The sequence below is a fragment of the Lepidochelys olivacea genome (genome assembly GCF_965140295.1).
Source record: "Lepidochelys olivacea isolate rLepOli2 genome assembly, chromosome: 1".
Classification (NCBI taxonomy): domain Eukaryota; kingdom Metazoa; phylum Chordata; order Testudines; family Cheloniidae; genus Lepidochelys; species Lepidochelys olivacea.
Window position 1 is genome coordinate 354,166,823 of NC_140411.1, and position 26,800 is coordinate 354,193,622.

A 26,800-nucleotide genomic window follows, 5' to 3' on the forward strand; every position below is an offset into this window, starting at 1 on the left:
CTGTCTCCGAGGAATGTCCTGAGCAGCTTCCTGTCCCACTGAAAGGGACCCACATGACATCACCACCCCAGATGAATCCCAACCTCCCCCGCAGAAAAAATGGGTTTGGACTTTTACAGCAGCAGCAGCTCCACCCATCTCAGCTAGCATCTCTGTTCCCCACAAGGACAATTAGCACCATCTGAGGGACTGTCAAACCAGGGGCTTTCCCTTCTAAGACTCTCTCCAGCTAAAGTGAGAGAGTGGGATACAAATTCAGTGAGTGAATTTGTATCCCACAGGTGCTACAATACCTAATGAGGGTTGGACTAGATGACCTCCTGAGGTCCCTTCCAACCCTGATAGTCCATGATTCTATGATTAAAGGGGGCGGGATCAAGGGAGGCTGTTCCAATGAAAGTGTTATCTAATACCTCACATTTCAAAGGCTCCCCTTTGGCCTTCTCCATACCACCCCAGCCCTTCCGGCTGGAGTGCAACCCTGCTCTTCTCAGCAAGAGGAGCCTCTCTACTGGGAGCTCATTTGCACCAGGACCCTCCCTTCCCCAGCTCGCCCCCTTTCCAGCCCTCTGGCTCTAGCTCTCCAGCATGGAGACATCAGTGGCTAAGTCCCTCCACCGTTGCCCTGCCTTCAGCCCTCTCTAGCCCTGAGAGATCAGTTGGCAAACCCCTCTTGCTGCTCTCCGGCCTTCAGCTTTCCCCCAGGCAACAGCTACAGCTTCCTTCAGGGACCTCTTCCGATCTCCAGCAGCTCTCACCTGCTAATCGTAGAATCATAGAATAATCTCTTACTCCCAGGCAGCTCTCACCTCCTGACCCCCTTTTAAGGCCAACTGAGGTCAGCTTACCACAGGTGCACTGGCCTCTTCCCTCTTAAAGTGTCATCCTTTGACACTTCCCCAGTGGGTCTGTGGGTGCCATGCACTAATTGGGATAAATATCAAGCAACTGGGGGATGCTCAGAGCCTTGGTTTGAGCCCCACCTGTGCAAAAAACAAGACACACACACAGCCAGGCAGAATCTGTGGGTTTTGTGAAACGGTGTTTTTGGAAGCATGCATGTCAGGAATCCTTGGCTCAAACGAACCCAGATTTGGCTCACTAACCCTACCCGCACTGCCATGAGGCACAGAAAACGCCAAGGCAAGGGGAGCAGACATGCAGATTTTACCGCACTTCCAAAAGTCGACCTTTGAACATTCAGAGTTTCTCAACCTGAACTCAAGTGGAGCTGACGCTCCCATGAGCTACTGCACGAAATGAATCAGCAACCGCTTTGCTCTGCTCAGGTGTGCGGCACGGGACAGTCCTAAGATGGGACATTTGAGGAAGAACAGGGAAAGGATGTTCACATCCTTACAGCTGCAGTATACCAGAGTCAGAGCGAAGTGGCCTGCTCCTAGCTGAGCCAGGAGAGCCCCTGGAGATGAAGACAGCCTGAAACTATGGTTCTGAGGCACGCAAACTGCTCCATTCATCTCACGCCCCCACCCCAGTGAGGGCACTTGCTAGCTGGTGCAATGTCCCAAGCATGCCCATTCTCAGCTCCGTCTCAGTGTGCTCGGTGAACCTCCCACACAAAGAAGCAGGGCTCCCATGGAGAGGGGCTCCAACCCCTCAGAGTGTCAGCCTTCACCCTTCTGGGGCAGGAAGAGGGGCTTAGACAGCCTCGATGGGCAGGAATCCCCAGCTGACAAGAGGGGGCAGGGAAGGGTCCCAGTAACACATGGCAACAGGAACAGAGGTCCCATGGGGCAGGCCTCCCAGTCCTCATCACACACACACACACACATTAGGGGAGAATGTGGGCCTGACATGATCCCCCCCATGCTTCCTGCAACCCAGCCCCATATCACTCCTCCAGCGTCCCTCTGCCCACGCAACCCCATTTATCCCCCTCCCCACAAAAATTCACGTCATTAGAATAGTTTCAGCACCTCCTGGATTTCCGCTCTACTCAGACTACACCCCCCACCATTTGCTAGAGGCAGCGTATAGCAACAGGTCCACGTTACATTTTCTGCCAAGGTTGGGTTTGAACTTGCAGTGCCCAACAGTAGCTTAAGTCCAGCCCCAGCATGCTCCTAAGCCACTCAGGTCACGTAAAAGCTGGCTGGCCTGAAACTCTTGGCTAGTCTTTCTGCACGCATGCGTTGCAGTCTGGTGTGGGAGTGTTTAGCATGTGCTAACACAGAGAGCTAAACTCTTCCTTTAATAATGTTTCTACTTTGTTTCCCCCAAGAGGCTGTGGGAATCTTGCACTAGCTGGGACCAAAGTCAGGCAACTGATATCAAACAGGGGAAAATGAGAGCCACAGTTTGAGCCACTGGTTTGTGTAAAAAACACTGGTAGAATCTGTCAACCTCCAGAACTGGTGCGGGGAGCTGCACCTCAGGAACTCCTCGCTCAAGTGACCTCAAATTTGGATCACTCCCCCTAACCCATGCCCCCATGAGGCATACCACATTCCAAGGCAATCTCAGTAAGTGTGTGCATTTTAGCACAATTAGAAGAGTGACCCAGAAAAGGTCACTTTGAACAGAAAGGCCTTCTCAGTCTGAACTCTAGCAGAGCTGGTGCGCCATACGAGCCTTGCAGGATGTTCATCAACAGTGCAGTCCATGGGCACTCGAGGACTCCACGCCAGCGCCTGCCAGGGCCCTCTGCACAGAGTCAGCAAGCTGCCTGTTTTACACAGCTGTTGGAAGGGTTCTGCCATGACCACACCTCCTTCCCAGAAGGCCCTGCCCACACATGGAGCTTCTTTGGAGGATCAGGTGTAAATTGTGTCTTTTTTCAGATGTATGGAAAGCACCAGATGGACTGGCCCCTTGCTAGCCACTCGTGCCGTGCTAGGTGCTGTTCCAGGAGGCCAGAGCTTCCTGAGGTGAGCAACTGCTCACTAAGCCAGTGTCTGCACATGGCACTGTAGAAGGCACTTGGCAGGGGAAGCAAACCAGCTCCATGTCACTCAGCCGCTTTGCCTTCAGTGCGTCTTGTGTTCAAACGGTGTGAGGAAAGCACGAGATGCACATGGGAGGAACATGGCTTCCTGCACATGGGAGTTGGCTTCCTGCACAAGCATAAGCTGAGACCTGATTAAGGGGACAGGAGCCCCAGGCCGTACCACACCAACAGCCACTGCTCAAAGCACTACAGCCTCTGAACCATCTCAAATTTGGCACCCAAAAATCAGTGGTAGGATTTGAAGCCGTTGCCCTGTATGACTAAATAATGCTCCCACAGGGCGGCAAGCACATAGGTCACGACACTGAAAGTACTGAAGGTGGGAACTCTGGACTGGGAGCAGCAAGAGAATCAGTGACAAACTGACTCGACTGTAACTTCTGCTATTTTGTGGGTTTCAGTTTCTGGGCTGGGCACCCAGGGCAGAAGATGGGCAGCCTGAGACTTTTGTGTAAGTGGACATCAACTAGTCCGAATTGATGGGGGCTGGACGTGGCTGCCTTGCAGAGGAAGCACTCAGCCCAGTATCTGAGACAGTTGCCCTACCCGAGCAGGGAAGCTTACCTTGCCGTGGATCATACTGTCGCATCTGCACTTCCTCAACGCATTCTGCTGGGAACCAACCGGTCCGTCCTTTCACGGTTCCTTCCCAGAAGCCACCCTCACCAATACTGAGCACTATGGAAAGAGAAATGGGCAGAGATCAGAACAGGGAGAGGGGCACTGCAGGGTACAGAATTACCATGTCCAAGTGCACGGTCTGTGGACGTGCACAACCTGGGAAAGAAGGAGCCACCTAAGAGCCCTCGGAAAGGGTTGTCTTTTGTCCTTCCAGCCGCCTCAGTTAGAAAGTGAGAGACCTGGGATGCATGCAGCGAAACGCTTGGAGAGAGAGCCAGGAGCATCCACCCCGTTCACAGGAAGCACTGGAAGGGAAGCCAGTGTGTTCCAGACGTCAGAGACTTTTTGGAAACAAGGTCTCAACACCATGACTGTGTTGACTTTGCAACTTCAGATGTCTCCTGCAAGGCAGGGAAGTACTGCCAGTATTTTACAAACAGGGAAACCGAGGCATGGAAGGGACAGTGATTTTCCCAAAGCCAAACAGCAAGTCAGTATCAGAGCTGGAATCAGATCCCAGGGGTCTGGCACCCAGCCTCGTGCTCCCAGAACTAGAAAATGCTGAGTGCATCTTCCCTGCAGAACGAGGCGATGATGTGAACTTAAGCTAGCTAACTCAGGTTAGAAGAGCAGTGAGGAGCCTGGGGCTGAATTCAAGCTACTAACCGGAGTTCAGACCCGAGTGGCCTTGTCGTCGCTGCTCTTTTAATCTGAGTTAAGGTACAGCTTAGATGTCTTATCTACTATCAGGACACTTCAACATCAATGGCAAAATCCTCCCAACCCATCAGGGCTAACTAATAACCTTCCCTTCCCAAGTCACCCACTCCAACAGCCCAGGAAAAGAGAGGAGCCTTGAAACAGTTCTGGAAGACTAGGCCAAGGGCAGAAGTGAATTCCAGAACCAAGGGTCCTTCACTGGCATCTTGCCAGCGGCCTTTTCCTAACTAAACCAGGGCACTGGTTGGCTGACACCTCACTGATTCCCATGCATTACTGCAGCAACAAAGGCCAAAATCATGAAAGGTTTATAGGTTGAATCCATCACCTTTCACGACCTCTAAAAGTGACTTTGGAGCCAGTGCAGATCGCAGAGCAGTGTCATGCTCCCAGTCAGAGGCTTTGCCAAGCATTCTGCACGAGCTGCAGAGTGCTCTGCGGGCACAGCACCACAAAGGCCATGCCCAGCCTTAAGGTGAAACACCTGGATCACTGTGGGGGAGCCCCAAATGCAACAGTGGTGATCAGCAACTTTACAGCAAGCACAGCTGGTATGAACTGCTTTCAGGGCACTCAACAGGACCCGGAGGGCTAATCTGAGTAACAAAGGGCAGGCAAAAAGAGGGATGTCCTAGAATCACCACCCCAGTCTCACCCAGATGAAGCCCAAACCAGCTCCCTCTCACCCAAACCCCAGGCACTCAGACGATCCATCACCTTCACCATCCAGGCCCCAGCAAATGGAGCTGTAGGACTAGCTAGCAAGCCCACGTTGCCTTGGTGAGGCCAACCCTTAACTGCAGGCTGAGCCGGAGGAGTAAATGAACAGACCCTGCACCACCCCCAGGAATGAGAAAGAGTTGCCTGATATTGCCCCAGGTGAAGAATGGAGAAACTGAGACTCGTGGGGCGCGGTGGACAGATCCGAGTCTGATCACTGGCAGGTGGAGCCAATGAGATATTAAGGAATAGATAATACTGATGTATTTCCGCGTGGCATCTTCTGAGCCACACAGGGTATCTACACTGCAAAAAAGGTGTGTTCTTAAATCCGATTAGTTAACCTAGGTTAGCTACCTCAGGTTAAAATAGTAGCAAAGACATGTCAACATGGCTTTAATGAGGGTTTGCAGCTCGAGTTAAAGCCTGGTGGGGAGCCAGTGGTTGAATTCAAGCAGCTGGCGCACGTTAAAAGCCAAGCTGCCATGTCTTCTCTATTTTAACCTGAGTTAGCTAAAGTGGATTAACTAACCTGATTTAACACACAACTCTTTTTGCTGTGTCAACATAACCCTAGACAGGGACTATCGCATCCTTGCTCCATGATGCAAGAACTCTGCATATGCCGCACAAAACTGCAATCGTCTTTCTAAATGCCCTATTTTTTATTACAGCACCCTTGGGTGGGCTGGGCATTTACAGAACAAACCCTCCCAAGACCGGACAGTCTGAGGGCTTATTGACATGCAAAGTTAAACCAAGTTAGCTAATAGCATGAATTTAAAGTGCAGTACTTAGACTGAGACTTTAAGGCCAGAAGGAACCATCATGATCTAGTCTGACCTCCTGCACATTGCATACCACAGAACCTCACCCACTCACTCCTGTGATAGACCCCGCACCTCTGGCTGAGACACTGAAGCCCTCAAATCTTGATTTAAAGACTTCAGGTTACATAAGAACATAAGAACGGCGATTCTGGGTCAGACCAAAGGTCCATCTAGCCCAGTATCCGGTCTTCCGATAGTGGCCAACGCCAGGTGCCCCAGAGGGAATGAACAGAACAGGGAATCATCAAGTGATCCATCCCCTGTTGCCCATTCCCAGCTTCTGGCAAACAGAGGCTAGGGACACCATCCCTGCCCATCCTGGCTAATGGCCATTGATGGGCCTGTCCTCCATGAATTTATCTAGTTCTTTTTTGAACCCTGTTATAGTCTTGGCCTTCACAATATCCTCTGGCAAAGAGTTCCACACAGGTTGACTGTGCGTTGTGTGAAAAAATGCTTCCTTTGTTGGTTTTAAACCTGCTGCCTATTAACATCATGGGGTGTCCCCTAGTTCTTGTGTTATGAGAAGGAGTAAATAACACTTCCTTATTTACTTTCTCCACACCAGTCATGATTTTATAGACCCCTATCATATCCCCCCCTTATTCGTCTCTTTTCCATGCTGAACAGTCCCAGTCTTATTAATCTCTCCTTATACGGCAGCCGTTCCAGACCCCTAATCATTTTTGTTGCCCCTTCTCTGAACATTTTCCAATTCCAATATATCTTTTTTGAGATGGGGCGACCACATGTGTATGCAGTATTCAAGATGTTGGCATTCCATGGATTTCTATAGAGCCAAGATGATATTTTCTGTCTTATTATCGATCCCTGTCTTAATGATTCCCAAATTTCTGTTCGCTTTTTCGACTGCCGCTGCACATTGAGTGGATGTTTTCTGAGAACTATCCACAATGACTCCAAGATCTCTTTCTTGAGCTAATTTAGACCCCATCATTTTATATGTATAGTTAAGATTATGTTTTCCAATGTGTATTACCTTGTATTTATAAACATTGAATTTCATCTGCCATTTTGTTGCCCAGTCACCCAGTTTTGTGAGATCCCTTTGTAGCTCTGTGCAGTCTGCTTTGGACTTAACTAGCTTAAGTAGTTTTGTATCATTTGCAAATGTTGCTACCTCGCTTTTTGCCCTTTTTTCAGATAATTTATGAATATGTTGAATAGCACTGGGTCCAGTACAGAACCCTGGGGGACACCACTATTTACCTCTCTCCATTCTGAAAACTGATCATTTATTCCTACCCTTTGTTTCCTATCTTTTAACCAGTTAACAATCCATGAGAGGACCTTCCCTCTTATCCCATGACAGCTTACTTTGCTTAAAGAGCCTTTGGTGAGGGACGTTGACAAAGGCTTTCTGAAAATCTAAATACACTATATTCACTAAAAGAACGTGGAGTCCTTGTGGCACCTTAGAGACTAACCAATTTATTTGGGCACTGAATAGATATGCAGAGAGAGATGGCAATGGGATTGTTGCAAAGATTGGTTCCTGGGTTAGTGTTTCTGTTGTGTGGTGTGTAGTTGCTGATGAGTATTTGCTTCAGGTTGGGGGGCTGTCTGTAAGCAAGGACAGGCCTGTCTCCCAAGGTCTGTGAGAGTGAGGGATTGTCCCTGTAACAAAGCCCGTTGCCAACTCTGTCTGCATATCTATTCAAGGGACACCATCATAGGACCTAACCACATCAGCCACACCATCAGGGGCTCGTTCACCTGCACATCTACCAATGTGATATATGCCATCATGTGCCAGCAATGCCCCTCTGCCATGTACATTGGCCAAATCGGACAGTCTCTATGCAAAAGAATAAATGGACACAAATCACACACCACGAACTGTAATGTTCAAAAACCAGTCGGAGAGCACTTCAATCTCCCTGGACACTCAATAAGAGACTTAACAGTGGCCATTCTTCAACAAAAAAACTTAAAAAAACAGACTTCAACGAGAAACTGCAGAACTGGAATTAATTTGCAAACTTGACACCATCAAATTAGCCCTGAATAAAGACTGGGAGTGGCTAGGTCACTACAAAAAGTAATTTTCCCTCTGTTGATATTCAGCCCTTCTTGTCAACTGTTGGGAATGGGCCACATCCATCCTGAATGAATTGGCCTCATTAGCACTGACCCCCAGCGAGGTACGGCAACTCCCATCTTTTATGTGCTGTATATTTATAGCCTACTGTATTTTTCACTCCATGCATCTGATGCAGTGGGTTATAGCCCATGAAAGCTTATGCCCAAATAAATTTGTTAGTCTCTAAGGTGCCACAAGGACTCCTCATTGTTTTTGCTGATACAGACTAACACAGCTGCCACTCTGAAACCAGCCACTATATTTACTGGATCTCCCTTGTCCACATGCTTGTTGCCACTCACAAGGAATTCCAGTAGATTGGTGAGGCATGATTTCCCTTTAAAAAAACCATGTGGACTCTTCAACAAATTACGTTCACCTATGTGTCTGACAATTTTGTTCTTTACTAGAGTTTCAACCAGTGCACCCGGTACTGAAGTCAGGCTAACTGGCCTGCAATTACCAGGATCACCTCTGGAGCCCCTTTTAAAAATTGGTGTCACATTAGCTGTCCTCCAGTCAGCTGGTACAGAAGCTGGTTTAAATGATAGGTTACAGACCACAGTTAGTAATTCTGCAATTTCAGATCTGAGTTCCTTCAAAACTCTTGGGTGAGTATCATCATCTGGTCCTGGTGACTTATTATTGTTTAGTTTATCAATTTGTTCCAAAACCTCTTCTAATGACACCTCAATCTGGGACAGTTCCTCAGATTTGTCACTTAAAAAGAATGGCTCAGGTTTGGGAATCTCCCTCTTCCTCAGCTGAGAAGATTGATGCAAAGAATTCATTTAGTTTCTCCACAATGGCCTTATCACCCTTGAGTGCTCCTTTAGCATCTCAATCATCCGGTGTCCCCACTGGTTGTTTAGCAGGCTTCCTGTTTCTAATGTACGTAAAAAAAAAATTTGCTATTACTTTGAGTCGTTGGCTAGATGTTCTTCAAATTCCTTTTCGGCCTTCCTAATTATATTTTTACACTTCACTTGCCAGAGTTTATGCTCCTTTCCATTTTCCTCAGTAGGATTTAACTTCCACTTTTCAAAGGATGCCTTTTTGTCTCTCACTGCTTCTTTTACTTTGTTGTTTAGCCACAGTGGCACTTTTTTGGTTCTCTATGTTTTTTAATTTGGGGTATACATTTAAATTAAGCCTCTATTATGTTGTCTAAAAAGTTTCCATGCAGCTTGCAGGGATTTCACTTTTGTCGCTGTACCTTTTAATTTCTGTTTAACTAACTTCCTCATTTTGGTGTAGTTCCCCTTTCTGAAATTAAATGATACCAGGGCGGGCTGCTGTGGTGTTTTCCCCATCACAGGGATGTTAAAATTTATTATATTATGGTCACTATTAGCAAGCGGTCCAGCTATATGCATCTCTAGGACCAGATCCTGTGTTCCACTTAGGACTAAATCAAGAATTTAGGTTACAGAGAACCTCCCATGTACTCTAATTCAAACCAGCAAGTGACCCATGCCTTGTGCTGCAGAGTGGTAAAGGGGAGGTCTCTGCCAGTCTGACCTGGAAGAAAGTTCCTTCCTGACCCAAAATATGGTAGTGAGGCCCCTGAGCATGTGGGCAAGACCCACCAGCTAGACACGTGGGAAAGAATTCTCTGTAGTAACCTCTGAGCCCTCTCCATCTAGTGTCCCATCTCTGGCTATTGGAGATATTTGCTAATCAGAGTCATAGATGGAGCACATGCCATTGCAGCCAACTTTTCATTCCATCCCCTTCAGAAACCTAACAAGCTCAAGTCTTGAAGCCAATTCGGCTTTTTACCCCCACTGCTCCCCTTGGGAGGCTGCTCCAGAATTTCTCTCCTCAGGTGGTTAGAAACCTTGGTCTAATTTTAACCCTAAACTTGTCAATGGCCAGTTTATACCCATTTCGTCTTGTGACAACATCACCCCATAACTTAAAATGGCACCTCTCCCTCCGTGACATTCTATACGTTGGGGGAGCGTACTGTAGCCCCCATATTCCTCATTTTCATAAAATCATGATCTTACATATAAAGCAGGCCTTGTAAGGGGTCGGGAAAAGGTTATGATCTTCTGAAAGTCATTTCTCTGTCCATAGATGTGTATCGTTGATGCGTATGAAGTTATGAGAATTGTGTTGTATGGTGGTCACTAAAACATGCTGGAAGTTGGGGAATCAGCCAGATATTCGCTCCCCAGAAGCAACAGCAAGGAAAGTCACCAGTGCCCGGGCTGGGTGTGAAACAGCCCATCAACAGCCATTGTCCACCAAGGGAGCTACAATTCCATGACCCACCTGCATGAGGCTACACCAGGGGAATTGCTCAACCTTGCCTGGAGACTCAGCAATGGCCCCCGGACATGCCTGGACTTGTGTTTTCCAAGCACATGGACTGAGAGTATAAAACAGACTGAGTGGACACATACTGGGCCCTTCTCCTGCCCCCACCTATGCTGCAAGAGACCAAGACCTATGCTGCAAACAACCTTGAGTGGATCACTGCAGACTATGTGGCTCTGGGAAGAAGGATAAAGGAGCTTGAGGCACAAATGGTGTTCTCGTCCATCCTCCCTGTGGAAAGAAAAGGCCCAGGTAGAGACCGTCAAATCGTGGAAGTCAACAAATGGCTACGCAGATGGTGTTGGAGAGAAGGTTTTGGATTCTTTGACCATGGGATGGTGTTCCAAGAAGGAGGAGTGCTAGGCAGAGACGGGCTCCACCTAATGAAGACAGGGAAGAGCATCTTCGCAAGCAGGCTGGCTAATCTAGTGAGGAGGGCTTTAAACTACGTTCACCAGGGGAAGGAGACCAAAGCTCTGAGGTAAGTGCGGATGTAGGATACTGGGAGGAAATATGAGCAGGAGAGCGCAAGAGGGGAGGACTCCTGCCTCATACTGAGAAAGCAGGACGATCAGTGAGTAATTTTAAGTGCCTCTACGCAAATGCAAGAAGCCTGGGAAACAAGCAGGGAGAACTGGAAGTCCTGGCACAGTCAAGGAATTAGGATGTGATTGGAATAACAGAGACTTGGTGGGATAACTCACATGACTGGAGTACTGTCATGGATGGATATAAACTGTTCAGGAAAGACAGGCAGGGGAGAAAAGGTGGGGGAGTTGCATTGTATGTAAGGGAGCAGTATGACTGTTCAGAGCTCCGGTATGAAACTGCAGAAAAACCTCAGTGTCTCTGGATTAAGTTTAGAAGCGTGAGAAACAAGGGTGATGTCGTGGTGGGAGTCTGCTATAGACCACCAGACCTGGGGGAGGAGGTGGACGAGGCTTTCTTCAGGCAACTAACGAAAGTTACTAGATCGTAGGCCCTTCTCATGGGGGACTTCAATCACCCCAATATCTGCTGGGAGAGCAATACAGCGGTGCACAGACAAACTAAGAAGTTTTTGGAAAGTGTAGGGGACAATTTCCTGGTGCAAGTGCTGGAGCAACCAACTAGGGGCAGAGCTCTTCTTGACCTGCTGCTCACAAACTGGGAAGAATTAGTAGGGGAAGCAAAAGTGGATGGGAACCTGGGAGGCAGTGACCATGAGATGGTCGAGTTCAGGATCCTGACACAGGGAAGAAAGGAGAGCAGTAGAATTTATTTAGAAAAGCTGGATGAGCATAAGTCCATGGGGCCGGATGCGCTGCATCCGAGAGTGCTAAAGGAGTTGACAGATGTGATTGCAGAGCCATTGGCCATTATCTTTGAAAGCTCCTGACAATTGGGGGAGATCCCAGATGACTGGAAAAAGGCTAATGTAGTGCCCATTTTTAAAAAAGGGAAGGAGGAGGATCTGGGGAACTACAGGCCAGTCAGCCTCACCTCGGTCCCTGGAAAAAATCATGGAGCAGGTCCTCAGGGAATCAATTCTGAAGCACTGAGAGGAGAGGAAAGTGATCAGGAACAGTCAGCAAGGATTCACCAAGGGCAAGTCATGCCTGACTAATCTCATTGCCTTCTATGATGAGATAACTGGCTCTGTGGATGAGGGGAAAGCAGTGGACATGTTATTCCTTGACTTTAGCAAAGCTTTTGACACGGTCTCCCACAGTATTCTTCCCAGCAAGTTAAAGAAGTATGGGCTGGATGAATGGACTATAAGGTGGATAGAAAGCTGGGTAGATCGTTGGGCTCAACGGGTAGTGATCAATGGCTCCATGTCTAGTTGGAAGCCGGTATCAAGCAGAGTGCCCCAAGGGTCGGTCCTGGGGCCGGTTTTGTTCAATATCTTCATTAATGATCTGGAGGATGGCGTGGACTGCACCCTCAGCAAGTCTGCAGATGACACTAAACTGGGAGGAGAGGTAGGTACGATGGAGGGTAGGGATAGGATACAAAGGGACCTAGACAAATTAGAGAATTGGGCAAAAGGAAATCTGGTGAGGGTCAACAAGGACAAGTGCGGAGTCCTGCACTTAGGACGGAAGAATCCCATGCACCGCTACAGACCAGGGACTGAATGGCTCGGCAGCAGTTCGGCAGAAAAGGATCTGGGGGTCAACAGTGTGCTTTTGTTGTTAAGAAGGCTAACGACACTTTGGCCTGTATAAGTAGGGGCAGATTGAGGGACGTGATCATTCCCCTCTATTCGACATTGGTGAGGCCTCATCTGGAGTACTGTGTCCAGTTTTGGGCCCCACACTACAAGAAGGATGTGGAAAAATTGGAAAGAAACCAGTGGAGGGTAACAAAAATTATTAGGGGACTGGAACACATGACTTATGAGGAGAGGCTGAGGGAACTGGGATTGTTTAGTCTGCAGAAGAGAAGAATGAGGGGGGATTTGATAGCTGCTTTCAACTACCTGAAAGGGGGTTCCAAAGGGGATGGCTCTAGACTGTTCTCAGTGGTACCAGATGACAGGACAAGGAGTAATGGTTTCAAGTTGCAGAGGGGGAGGTTTAGGTTGGATGTTAGGAAAAACTTTTTCACTAGGAGGGTGGTGAAGCACTGGAATTGGTTACCTACAGAGGTGGTGGAATCTCCTTCCTTAGCTTTTCAAGGTCATGCTTGACAAAGCCCTGGCTGGGATGATTTAGTTGGGGTTCGGTCCTGCTTTGAGCAGGGGGTTGGACTAGATGACCTCCTGAGGTCCCTTCCAACCCTAATATTCTATGAGTCTATGAAGACTCCAATATAGGAGATTGGTCCAGGTTTAAGGAACAAACCTGTATATTAAGGACTGCAATATCCAGTGGGGTGAGAAAAACTGCTTAATCTAGTTGCTGCCCAGTCTAATAGGGTTGAGAATTTAGACTGCGTGCTTATATTTTATTTTATTTTGGTAATCACTCTGACTTGTGATTCTTTGATTTATAATCACTTAAAATCTATCTTTATAGTTAATAAATCTGGTTGTTTATACTACCCGAAACAGTGTGTTTGGCTTGAAGTGTGTTGGAGGCTCCCCTTGGGAGAACAAGCCTGGTGCATATCAATTTCTTTGTTAAAATGACAAACTCATATAAGCTTGTGGCGTCCAACAGACATAACTGGACACTGCAAGGTGGAGGTTCCTACGGTTGTGTCTGGAACCAGAGATATTGGCTCGTGTCATTCAGCTGCAAGTAGCTGGAAGCAGCTTACATGCCAGAGGCCGTGAGTGAACAGCCCAGGAGTGGGGGTTCTCACAGCAGAGCAGGGTAAGGCTGGCTCCCAGAGTCAAGGATTGGGGTGACCTAGCAGATCACCTGTCCAGATAACACCAGAGGGGAACGTCACAGCCTCCCTGGTGTATTTACAGAGAGCAATCATATCTCCTCTTAGCCTTCCTTTGGTCAGGCTACACAAGCCAAGCCCCCTAAGTCTCATCTCATAAGACAGGCTCTCCATTCCTCTTATCATCCTCGCAGCCCTTCTCTGTACGAGTTCCAGTTTGAATTCCTCTCTCTTAAAGATGGGACACTAGAACTGCAGACAGTATTCCAGATGCCGTGCCTTGTACAATAGTCATAACACTTCTCTCTTTTTCTCTCTCTCTCTTCTCTGCTGGAAATGTAATCCTGGGATGCACTGGGTGAGGAATTAGCCTTTTTCATGGCCATACTGCATTGGCAGCTCAGTCATCCTGTGATCGACCAATACACCAGGTCTTTTTCCACCATTACTTTGAACTGGTAAATCCCCAGGGCAAAAAACTCTCGTTCTTAGTCCCTCTATGCATGACCTTGCACTTTGCACCATTAAATTTATCCCACTTCTATTACTCCTGTTTTCAGGGTCATCCAAATCTTCTTGTATGTGTAATGGGGTGCACAGCATGTCCCTGCATATCCAGCCCCTTGGCCCTCTCCTCACTGACTCAGGGACACTCCAAGCTGGTGCAACATCTGTGATCTTTATTTGTCCATTTCCCACCACCAGTTTCCTACTACATACAGGCAATTTACAGTGGCTTGACCTAACACAGGCGTGGTCAGCAACAGAGTAGCAGGCTCCTATCTCTCCTTGAGCCTCCCTTCCCTCCTGGTCTCTCTCCCCCCCGCCATTTCACTCCCTTCCTCCCACCCTTATAGCTCCTGCCTACTGAGGCTGGCAGGTGCAGTCAGTGATTAGGCAAACCTCAGCTATTTACCCAGCCCCAGTCCATTCCCCCTGACTGGGGCTCAGGTGGCAGGAGCTAATTGAGGCTCCCCAGCCGCGCCCTGCCACAGTCAGATATTCTCGATCTTCTCCATATTGGAAACACCTCCCAACTTTGTGCATCTGCAAAATTTTGTGCCAAGATCAATAACGAAAACCTTAATGAAGACTGGTCCCAAGACCGATCCCTGAGGAACTCCACTAGTAACCTCCCTCCAGCCTGACAGGTCACCTTTCAGTGTGACCCCTTGTAGACGCCCCTTTAACCAGTTCCTTAGCCACCTTTCAGTTCTCATATTAATCCCCATCTTCTCCAATTTAACTGATAATTTCTCATGTAGAACTGTATCAAATGCTGTACTGACATCCAGGTAGATTACACCTACTTCACTTCCTTTCTCTAAAGAACCAGTTATCTTCCCAAAGACAGATCAGCTTGGTCTGGCTGCTGGCAAAATCTACATTTTATAAAGCCGTGCTGTATTTTATCCCAGTCACCGTTTACCTCTATGCCTTTAATTACTCTCTTGCCAAATTTGTCCTAAGACCTGGCATACAACTGAGATCTACCTAACGGGCCTGTAGCTTCCCCCCTCCCCCTTTCTTAAATACATGTACCATATATGCAATTCTCAAGTCACAGGGTACAACCCTGAGTTCACAGATTCATTAGAAATCCTGACTGCTGGGCTTGCAATCAAAGCCCTGTGCAGAACTACGTTTAATCCTGCACCTGCTATTATGGCAGCAGGTCCTATGGGACCCCAGTCCCGCTACAGGGCTCTATACTAGTCCTGCCAGGGCTTTGCTTGCAATTGTATGTGCCAATTCCTCTAATATTCTTGCACAGAGATTAACTGCCCACCCCGCCCCCCAATTTGGTCGCATTAAGGTGTCTGAGTGTGGCTTCCACTTAGGATGTGGTAATTTTTACTTCCATATCCTTGTTTCAATTAGCCACCCTGCCACTGACCCCAAATTTCCTATCACCCTCATTAAAAACTGGAGCAAAGTATCAATTTAGGTGTTGGGCCATGCCTAGATTATCTTTAATCTCCTCAGTGGGCCCATATGGCTAAAGCATCTTTTACTATTGGTTTTAATTTCCTTTGCAGGGTCCAACTCTGCTTGGCTGTTGGCAGTTCTCACTTTATCCCTACACTTCCTGACCTCCAAGAGGCAGCTTTCCTTGCTGATCCCTCCCTTCTGCCACTCCTTGAAGACTCTCTCTTAATAACCTGTTTGAGATCCTTGCTCATCTAGTTTGGTCTGCAACCCTTCTCTAGGAGGTTTCTCCCCTTTCTTTACAATCCAGGCTCCTGATAGTTTCTGCAACTTTAACCTAAAGTAATGCTAAGCCTCCTTCACAGTCAGATCCTTAAGTCTTCAGCCCACCCAGTTCCCCTAACTAATTCTCATCATTTTTTAAGTTTGTCCTTCTGAAAAAATAAAAAAAGGACCCTAGTTGCAGATGTATTTTTATCTTTCCATTTAGTTTGAATGGAATCAACTTAAAATGAATTAAGCCCCCACGTGAACACTCATTCCCAAGTAAGGCTGCCTTAATTTGCTTCTGAAACTAAAGGGAACTAAGATCACTTTACCTCTGAAGGACAGCACCCACACAGCAGTTTAAAGCACTTTGAATTCACACCTGTAGTTAATATGGCTTAACTCAATGATCCTGGGTAGACGTGGCCTCAGTTTCACCATGGCACCGCTAGCCAGGTGTATGCATGTGAGGAAGGAGAGGTTTACAGGAGTGTGATCACGGGGCTGCTCACTAGCTGTGTCACTCTGCTCCCCGCTCTCCTGCTGGGCCAGTCAATCCCAGCACACTGGTTCTTCCTCCCATTCAGTATTTGGGCTTTCTGCACATTCACTGTATTATTCAAGCTGAATCTGCTGTTATTTCCTTCCCTTGCAATTAACCTCCCTAGGGTCCTTTGTTTTATTTCGCCATCATCATGGGAGCAACTGCGCCTCCCAGCTGAGGTGATAAAAGCCTCGTGAAGAAAGTGGCTTCTCTCTTTTCCTGTCCTGAGACAGCATTTCCCAAGCCTAGCCGCTTTATCATGCCCATCCCCACGCCTGGGCTCTCCCAGGCCTACGCTGCACCAAGGAGAAAGTTGCAGCACGGCAAGCAACACGGTCTTCTGGAGAGCCTGCCTTCTCAAATTTCAATCCACCTCCTGTACCCCTGGGTAACCATCGCCTCCAGGACCTGCCGACTCTCACCTCCTCCGAATACAACAACCTGGGAAGAGTTTAGCAGCTAGAGTTACTATTAGTTAGCATCATTTCTGTGCCCTTTACCACGGTGCACACCTGTCATTACATAACGAAAACCACTATTAGCATAACTTATAAATTAATGCTGCCCTACCCTAACCCGCGCAAACCGCATGAGGAAGAGGCTTTGTACTGCACGTTCTAACTATGCCCATCCACTGGTTCCTATAGAAAATGAATAGCTCAGCCTGTTTTCTGGTCTAGAGTTTTCCTTGTTAGAGGCCCAAATGACCCCAGCCCCTCCAATTTTATTCACAGATTCCAAGGCCACAAGGGACCACTGTGATCTAGTCCAGCCTCCAGTCTAACACAGGCCATAGACCTTCCCTGCAAAAATTCCTAGAGCAGATCTTTTACAAAACATAGCCAATCTTGATTTCAGTGATGGAATATTGACCACAACCCATGGTAAATTTTTAACGGTGAGGGTAATTCATGCCTTACTTCCTGTCTGAATTTTTCTGGCTTCAACTTCCAGCCACTGGCTAGTGTGATCCCTTTCTCTGCTAGCCCAAACAGTCTATTATCTAATATTGGTTCCCCATGTAGGTACTTGTATACTGTAATCAAGTCACCTCTTAACCTCCTCTTTGTTAAGCTAAATAGATTGAGATCCCTGAGTCTATCAAAAAGCAGGTTTTCTCATCCTTTAATCAGGCTTTCCTGATTTAGACACTAGAAATGGACACTCATCTTGAGAGGAACTGATCATAGAACTAAAAAAATAATGTTTGTCAGACACTCCGTTTCCTTCCCCAGACCTGAGGAAAACCTCTGTGTAGCTCGAAAGCTTATACCGTCCATCAACAGAAGCTAGTTCAGTAGAAGATATTACCTCATCTACCTTGTCTCTAAAAATTAATGGTAACTTAGGTGCCAGGAACCATGATTCAATCACATTTATAATGTGCAAACAGAATAGAGTCCAAACCAGTGACTGACAGATAAAGTACCAACTATATGTGTTGTGACAAAGTTCCTCCTCTACCTTGGTGGGTCTTGCGCTTATTGGCGGATTTGCTCACCTTGGAGCTTCACAGCAGCCCTCAGCTTGGCCGTTTTCGTGAACCCACAGTCCAGGCCAACTCCTCCTGTGTCTGACCAGGAGTTGGGAGGATCTGGGGGGAATCCGGGCCTGTCCTCTACTCCAGATTCCAGCCCAGGGCCCTGTGGATTGCAGCTGTCTAGAGTGCCTCCTGGAACAGCTGTGCGACAGCTACAACTCCCTGGGCTACTTCCCCATGGCCTCCTCCAAACACCTTCCTTATCCTCACCATAGGACCTTCCTCCTGGTGTCTGATAATACTTGTACTCCTCAGTCCTCCAACAGTCCACGTTCTCACTCTCAGCTCCTAGTGCCTCTTGCTCCCAGCTCCTCACACGCACACCACAAACTGAAGTGAGTTCCTTTTTAAAACCCAGGTGCCGTGATTAGCCTGCCTTAATTGATTCTAGCCGCTTCTTGATTGCCTGCAGGTGTTCTAATCAGCCTGTCTGTCTTAATTGTCTGCAGAAGGTTCCTGATTGTTCTAAAACCTTCCCTGTTACCTTACCCAGGGAAAAGGGACCTACTTAACCTGGGGCTAATATATCTGCCTTCTATTACCCTCCTGTAGCCATCTAGCCTGACCCTGTCACAGTATGTAAGAGGACTAATTTCACAAGCTGAAAACAATACAAGCCAAATAAGCTGGGAGAAAGAATTTAATCGGAAAAATATGAATGATAATCAGAAATTGTTTAAGAACACCATACTAGTTGCCCAAAATGCCACAACCAAGGGAGGTTTCAGAGTAGCAGCCATGTTAGTCTGTATTCGCAAAAAGAAAAGGAGTACTTGTGGCACCTTAGAGACTAACCAATTTATTTGAGCATAAGCTTGCATCCGATGAAGTGAGCTGTAGCTCACGAAAGCTTATGCTCAAATAAATTGGTTAGTCTCTAAGGTGCCACAAGTCCTCCTTTTCTTTTTACAACCAAGGGAGAAAACCGTATTGGGTAAAAGAAACTGGTTTAGAGGGGGAGTGAAGGCAGCTATAAAAACATTATTCTATAGCAAGTGGAAGAAACAGAAAGTTGGCCAATAGATAGTAATGAATATAAATCCAAAGCTAGAAACTGGGAAGCTAAGGAACACAAAGAAAATAAAATGTGTGGCTGGCAGAGCTAAAGACAATAAGGAGTTTAAGTATATTAGGAACAAAAAGAGCCCTGACAGTGGTATTGGTCCATGACCAGATGGTAGTGGTAGAATTATCACTAACAAAGCAGAAAAGACATTTTTAAATCAGCTGGCCTGGATAACTTGAATCCAAGAGTTTTAAAAGCTGGCTGGATCATTAATATTGATTTTCTATATGTCTTGGGACACCGAGGAAGTCCCAGAAGAAAGCTAATGTTGTGCCGATATTTAAAAATGTCTGACTTTAGTAGCAGCTGTTTCACGGAGATCAGTGGAATAGAAAAAGCATTATGATACCACAACGTGATCTGTCTGTTCCCCCCACACTCCAAAACAGAACATTTATTGAACATGTCTGCCTTTGCTGTATTATCATTGATAACCCTACCACTGCCAGCTGGGAATGGACCAATACCATGGTCTGGATTCTTTCTGTTCCTAATATATTTTAAAACTCCTTATTGTCCTTAACTCCGCTTGCCAGAGGTTTCTCCTTGTGTTCCTTGGCAGAATCCAAGTTCTGGTTCCTGGGGAGCACAGGGAGGTTTCACAATATCCCACCCATTGCATCGTGCTCAGAAATGGACGGAGAGCACGGGCATTCGTGCACGTGTCAAGTGTAGCCTGTCCTACCCAAGGCTCTCAGTGATCTCAAAGAGCTTGACTGGTGCTTTCTGGTAACTGTAGCTTTGCTGAGTCTGTCCATTTGTGCTCAGCACAAGCACCCGGGTGCAGGTACATGCATGTGTGTTTACAAGGCCACCCACGTAGGGACATGACCCAGAGATGCATGCTGGGTAGAAAGTTCCCATACAAGGGCAATTCCATACTGGGGAGCGAGCAGGGGTCTGACTGTGACACACCAGGCGTCCCTGGGGGAAGGGTCACAAAGCGTCACCATACCACAGGGAGGTGGAGGAGCTACCTCGAGAGCCATCAAGCTGTGCTGTTGCCTCACTGAATAGCCTCAGGAGCCTCTCGCATTGTCACCTTGCTCATCTCCCTCCTGCATTTGCAGGTGTAGGACCCTCCCGTCTTCTGGAGCGTGGAATTTACGCCCTGCACTGTCCATGTCGCATGTTTGCAAGGCACCAGGCCTACTCCAGGGCTCTCCATAGCCACCCTCTGTATGCACTGCCTGGACTCTGGGCCAGATGAGGTGACGCTCCCAGCTGAAGATCGTGAATGCCCGGCAAGGCCTGCCCTTTCCCCCACTCTCTCTCTATGGACACCACCACCATCCTCCCACTCAGGCTTGTGACCTGGGTTTCAGCTTTGACTCACCCCTCACTGGACCCACCTGCTCAGCCCACTTCTAAATCTTGCCAATTTTTTATCCCAGAAAGCTCTAAAGTCTGGCCTCTCCTCTGTCCACACCGACAGAAATTCCTCAAGCCCTCCTCACCTCATGTCCTGACTACTGCAGGGGGATAATGGGGAAAATGGGAATATCATTGAACAGAAACAAATCAGGATGCTGGAGATGGGAGTAACTGTCCCCTCCACTTTTCTGGCCTTGACACCTACAACCTGGTTCCCCGCAAGTCTCTTCAGAAAGTCGCTGCTGCTGGAGTGTCCTTGTTTGTCGCTTCAGTCACACACCAGCCACCTCTTTGGGTTCTCTGTAGGCTCCCCTTTAGCCTCCCCCCACACATGCGTCTTGTCTTCACCTTTCAGCCTGTCCGAACTGCCTCCATCTTATGTAGCTGACCTAGGAACCCATCCTGATGCCACCCTGCCTTCACTTTCCTTTCACTCCCAGCCTTCTCTGCCTACCAGCCAGCTTCTCCCTGCCTCCCACGCAGCCCTGTATGCCTGGGGAAAAAGCCCTGACAAAAATCCAAACCTCTACATCCTGAGCCTCCTTCCAGCCCAGCTGTAAGGCTCACCTCTGTCATGCCGCCTACAGAACAGGCCAGGCAGGTGAGACCGGACTGTTCCGCTTTCCTTTTCCTGCGGCCTGCCTCCAATCCCAGTTACTGGAAAAAAGCCAAAATCTGCAATCCGTGTAGCCAACTGAGCAGGGCCAGTTCTTCACAAGCCCATTGGCTTGTACGCTGTATCCATACACCCCCGCCACTCATCTGCTGCGTTCAATAAAGGCAAATGCGTTAGGGAAGGAAGTTTTTGGAAAGCGTAGGGGACAATTTCCTGGTGCAAGTGCTAGAGGAGCGAACTAGGGGGGGAGCTTTTCTTGACCTGCTGCTCACAAACCGGGTAGAATTAGTGGGGGAAGCAAAAGTGGATGGGAATCTGGGAGGCAGTGACCATGAGTTGGTCGAGTTCAGGATCCGGACACAGGGAAGAAAGGTAAGCAGCAGGATATGGACCCTGGACTTCAGGAAAGCAGACTTCGACTCCATCAGGGAACGGATGGCCAGGATCCCCTGGGGGACTAACATGAAGGGGAAAGGAGTCCAGGAGAGCTGGCTGTATTTCAAGGAATCCCTGTTGAGGTTACAGGGACAAACCATTCCGATGTGTCGAAAGAATAGTAAATATGGCAGGCGACCAGCTTGGCTTAACGGTGAAATCCTAGCGATCTTAAACATAAAAAAGAAGCTTACAAGAAGTGGAAGGTTGGACATATGACCAGGGAAGAGTATAAAAATATTGCTTGGGCATGTAGGAATGAAATCAGGAGGGCCAAATCGCACCTGGAGCTGCAGCTAGCCAGAGATGTCAAGAGTAACAAGAAGGGTTTCTTCAGGTATGTTGGCAACAAGAAGAAAGCCAAGGAATGTGTGGGCCCTGTGGAAGTATAACATTGTGTAAGTATAGCATTGTATAAGGGGACATGCTGGATACATTGTATATGAGAGGGCATGCCAAAACATGTTACAAAGTATCTGAGGGAGCACATGTAGGGACAGGTTTCAGAGTAACAGCCGTGTTAGTCTGTATTCGCAAAAAGAAAAGGAGGACTTGTGGCACCTTAGAGACTAACCAATTTATTAGCGCATAAGCTTTCGTGAGCTACAGCTCACTTCATCAGAAGGGACAGTTAGCTTTTGAATGGAGAAGCAATTAAGATAGAGCCAGCACGTCTAAGAAGCAGGCATCAGAATGGAAGGTGTGAAGGGCAATTAGTTAAGTTAACTGGAAGCTGTTAAAGAAGATTGTTAAGGGTGGCAGGTAATTGAAGATACGTGACTGGTCTCAGGGATCTCGAAGGGTGGTGACTAAAATCTTTTTTCTTCTTTTGTCTGTAACTTCTCTGTAACTTGTTCTCCAGCAAGCTGTATAAATTAAGAGACACAAGCCCCACTCGGGGGGCTCACTTCTAAATGTATTAGCAGAGCAGCTTTGCTAATAAAACAGAGTGGTCTGATAAATTGTGAGTCTGAGTCAAACTTTGACAATTTGGAGGTTCCACCGAGATGGCAAGCGGCTTCACTGAGGCCGTGTGATCCCTGACTGCCTTGCAGGACGATCGTGGCAGCCGGCGCCTGGACACTTAGTCCAAGCGATCCTCCACAAGACAGAAAGGTACACAGCAGCAGCGCAGTCTACGCCATTGAACTTGTTGGTTCCCACTCTGTTCGGGTAGGGGTCTTTGGATCCAGCTTCCGGAATCAGACGTCTCAGGTAATTATTATTTTTGTGCTTTAACCGGTTTGAGGACTGTCTTGTCTTTGTGTCTATCCGTCTTCCCCGTGATGCGTGTGTGAATCTGGGAGCCATCTCTGTCCGGAGACTGGCTGACCAAGGGGTCCCCGTCCGCACGGTCTGAATAAGTGGAATCTGCACAGCTGCAGCCGCACCATGCCTTGGGTATAACCCCTGGTGTGAAAGCAAGGGCAGTTGAGGCAGTAGCCTGTGGGCTCCTTTCTGTGTGTTGCACCGGGTACCGCTCTGCTGAGCCCGAATTTCCTTCTTGTGTGAGTGCTGTGTGAAGTCCTCCTGGATGGGTAATCACAAGTCTAAGGTAGGACAGTTCCCTAAGGGAACTCCAGCTTATTTTATGTATTTTAAGAGGCGTCCGGAATCTTGTAGGTTTCTTGAAAAATGGTCCAAATTAGCTCTAGAGAACCCCAAATTACAGTGGCCACTGTTAGGTTCTTGGGACAAGGATCGAGTGGACGCTTTAAAAAGCAAACTCGTCCTCCCAAAAACCAAACTGGAGAGAGGAGAAGTAGACTGCTTCATGCAGTGGTGGGAAGAGGCAAATCATAGATGGACTGAGTCAAAACTCACCTCTCCTAAAAATTCTATCAAAAAACTAACAGTTCAATTGGATGCAGTCCCTCCCACCACTAGTCCGAGCGCTCCCCTTTGCCCAGTCCTGTGCAATGATCCGGATCAAACCCGACCCCCACCATACTCCTGCGCAAATAAGAAATCAGAAAAGAAAAAAATCTTCAGTGACTACAGATAATGAAAGTGAAGAAGATACCCTCATTGGCCTTGCAGCTCTGCAAAATATTATGAAGAAAAAATCCAAAGCAGTCTGCAAAGATTCTCTTGACATCTCTTCTTGGAAAAGAGAACCTGATGGGAGGTGTCATAAATATAAAGGGAAGGGTAAACCCCTTTGAAATCCCTCCTGGCCAGGGGAAAGCTCCTCTCACCTGTAAAGGGTTAAGAAGCTAAAGGTAACCTCACTGGCACCTGACCAAAATGACCAATGAGGAGACAAGATACTTTCAAAAGCTGGGAGGAGGGAGAGAAACAAAGGGTCTGTGTCTGTCTGTATGCTGGTTTCTGCCAGGGATAGACCAGGAATGGAGCCTTAGAACTTTTAGTAAGTAATCTAGCTAGGTATGTGTTAGATTATGATTTCTTTAAATGGCTGAGAAAAGAATTGTGCTGAATAGAATAACTATTTCTGTCTGTGTATCTTTTTTGTAACTTAAGGTTTTGCCTAGAGGGGTTCTCTATGTTTTTGAATCTAATTACCCTGTAAGATATCTACCATCCTGATTTTACAGGGGGGATTTCTTTATTTCTATTTACTTCTATTTTTTATTAAAAGTCTTCTTGTAAAACACTGAATGCTTTTTCATTGTTCTCAGATCCAAAGGTTTGGGTCTGTGGTCACCTATGCAAATTGGTGAGGCTTTTTATCCAACATTTCCCAGGAAAGGGGGCGTGCAAGTGTTGGGAGGATTGTTCATTGTTCTTAAGATCCAAGGGTCTGGGTCTGTAGTCACCTAGGCAAATTGGTGAGGCTTTTTACCAAACCTTGTCCAGGAAGTGGGGTGCAAGGTTTTGGGAAGTATTTTGGGGGGAAGGACGCGTCCAAACAGCTCTTCCCCAGTAACCAGTATTAGTTTGGTGGTGGTAGCGGCCAGTCCAAGGATAACGGGTGTAATATTTTGTACCTTGGGGAAGTTTTGACCTAAGCTGGTAAAGATAAGCTTAGGAGGTTTTTCATGCAGGTCCCCACATCTGTACCCTAGAGTTCAGAGTGGGGGAGGAACCTTGACAGGAGGTTAATGAGAGACTCTGATCAAACTGTTCTGGCACCCTTAGGAGTCCTTAAGATGGGAGAAAGTGAGTCCATATGGGATTATAAGCCCTGGACTCGTACGGAGCTTTTATCTATAGTTAAAAGTTTTCCCAAACCACAGGAAAACCCTGTCAAATTTGCTGAGGAGTTTCTGTTAATCTGTGAAACCTATGGACCCTCTGAGACAGATCTCCTCCAACTGTGTAAATTGTTAGCTCCTGCCAGTTATTATGAAAAATGGTTGGCTGCCGCAGACTGGCCAGCTGAGGCACGCCACTCAACCATAGAAAGTACTGGCCCAGATTCGGCATACAGAGACCGGTGCATGGCTCTTTGGAAGCGCCTGCATCAAGCCATTCGCAAAGTGTGGTCTCCTAAAACAAACTGGACAGCAATACATTGCTGTAAGCAAGGGCAAAGAGAAAGCCCAGGCGACTGTAGGTCCCGGCTAACTGATATTTTCCTACAACATTCAGGAATACAAGAGCCAGATGTAAAGGGGGGCCTTGGCACATGCATTTGTTGATGGTCTTCTCCCTGCCACAGGCAGCATGTTAAAATGAATAAGTTTGGGATGGGAGACTGAAACCATGGACAAATTGCTGGCAGTAGCAGAGCGTTGCCACCGCACTTTAAAAGGAAAGGAGGAACAGTCCTCCCAAAAGTTAATGGCTCTGCAGATACAGCATTATTCAGGACTAAGCAGACCACACCGGGGACAGGGACGAGGTTGCGGAAGGGGGCGGGGGGCTGGATTAACTGGGGTTTGTAACTACTGTAAACAGCCTGGACACTGGAAAAAAAGAGTGTCCAAGACGACCTAATAATTGTATGGGAAATCAAGTGAACCCCCCGCTGGTTCCTCCAGCTCATCCCCAACCCTATTTTTCGCCCCAACAATGATGGGATGCTGGGGAACCTCACAAAGTTTTAGCTCCCTTATTACCTCTGTCCCCTACTGGAGAATGTGCCCTGACTGTAAAATGATCTCTCTCTCCCTTTCCTTGTTGATACTGGAGCTTCTCTTTCTACAATCTGCACCACTGACTTGCCTGAGGTTTCCCGATCCGGAAAATCTGTGTCTGCTGTTGGCATTACAGGGATCCCTACCTCTTTTCCCCTCTCAAAACCTTTGTCTGTTCAGGTTGGTCCCCTCTCTGAGGAGCATGCATTCCTCCTCTCTGATTCCACCCCTGCAAACCTTCTGGGATGGGACTTGCTATGCAAACTTGGCTGTTCTATTTACTGCTCACCTCTCCTCTACTTGCCTCACTAGGTATGAACTTTTGCTGCTTTCAGCCTCACATATCACTATTAAGCGCTGCTCCCGGTTAAACCCTGCTACCCTCCTTCCTTTACCTAGTGATGGTGAACCCCATGACTGCCTTGCAACTGTCTCCGCTATCACTGTCCCGCGCCCCGACCTTTCAGATGTACCTCTCCCTAACTCTGACCTGGTATTATTCACTGATGGGTCCCGTTATAGAAATGACCAAGGCCACCTTCTTGCAGGGTATGCTGTGGTCTCTCTCTCTGAGACCATAGAAGCTGCACCCTTACCCTCTGTGACCTCTGCCCAGGTGGCTGAACTGATTGCTCTAACCCGTGCCTGCTTTCTAGCCGAGGGGCTCTCTGCCACTATTTTTACTGATTCTCGGTATGCCTTTGGGGTTGTGCATGACTTTGGCACCCTCTGGCAGGCTCGAGGTTTTCTTACCTCTACTGGTACCCCTATCAAAGAATGGCCCCTACATTGCCGCCCTCCTGTATGCAGTTTTACTACCGTCTGCCTTGGCAATTGTTAAGTGTTCTGGCCACTCAGCGGCAGACACCGAGGTGGCAAAAGGTAATGCACTTGCTGATGCTGCTGCAAAACATGCCGCCACTATAAAACCTTCACCAGAAGCGTTTCTTGGTCCCCCCTCTGTCTCTGTAACGCCACCATCCCTGTCTCATCTCGCTCAGCTCCAGGATTCTGCCCCAGAAACAGAGAAAGACTCCTGGAGTGCTTTGGGTTGCTCTTTGCATTCTGATTTCCTTTGGCGATCGCCCACCGGTACCTTTGTAGCCCCCCTCTCACTCTACCCGTCTCTAGCCGCCCTGCTACATGGTGTTTCGCATGTCGGCAAGGAGGGGATGGTCTCTGCTATGAGTAAGGCGGGGTGGTGGGCTCCCCATTTCAGCTCCTCTGCAACCCGCCACTGTGCCGCTTGTGTTACTTGTCAAAGCCACAATGTAGGCAAATCTGTAAAAGTAACACAAGGGTTCCGGGGTTTGCCTCAAGCACCTTTCCTACACTGGCAACTTGATTTTGTACAAATGCCAAAGTGTCAGAAATATGAAT

At 47.7% G+C, this 26,800-nt stretch overlaps 1 protein-coding gene across 2 annotated transcripts in view; it reads right to left on the reverse strand.

The window, feature by feature from the left end:
- SHANK3 (SH3 and multiple ankyrin repeat domains 3) overlaps window positions 1-26,800 on the reverse strand; it is a gene marked incomplete at its 5' end in the record, with an annotated part of 664,505 nt that overhangs the window by 205,762 nt on the left and 431,943 nt on the right. For both annotated transcript variants that reach the window (XM_084611263.1, XM_084611264.1), the window contains one exon: window positions 3,533-3,646. In XM_084611263.1, the coding sequence (XP_084467389.1) occupies window positions 3,533-3,646 (114 nt within the window). The remainder of the gene's footprint in view (window positions 1-3,532; window positions 3,647-26,800) is intronic.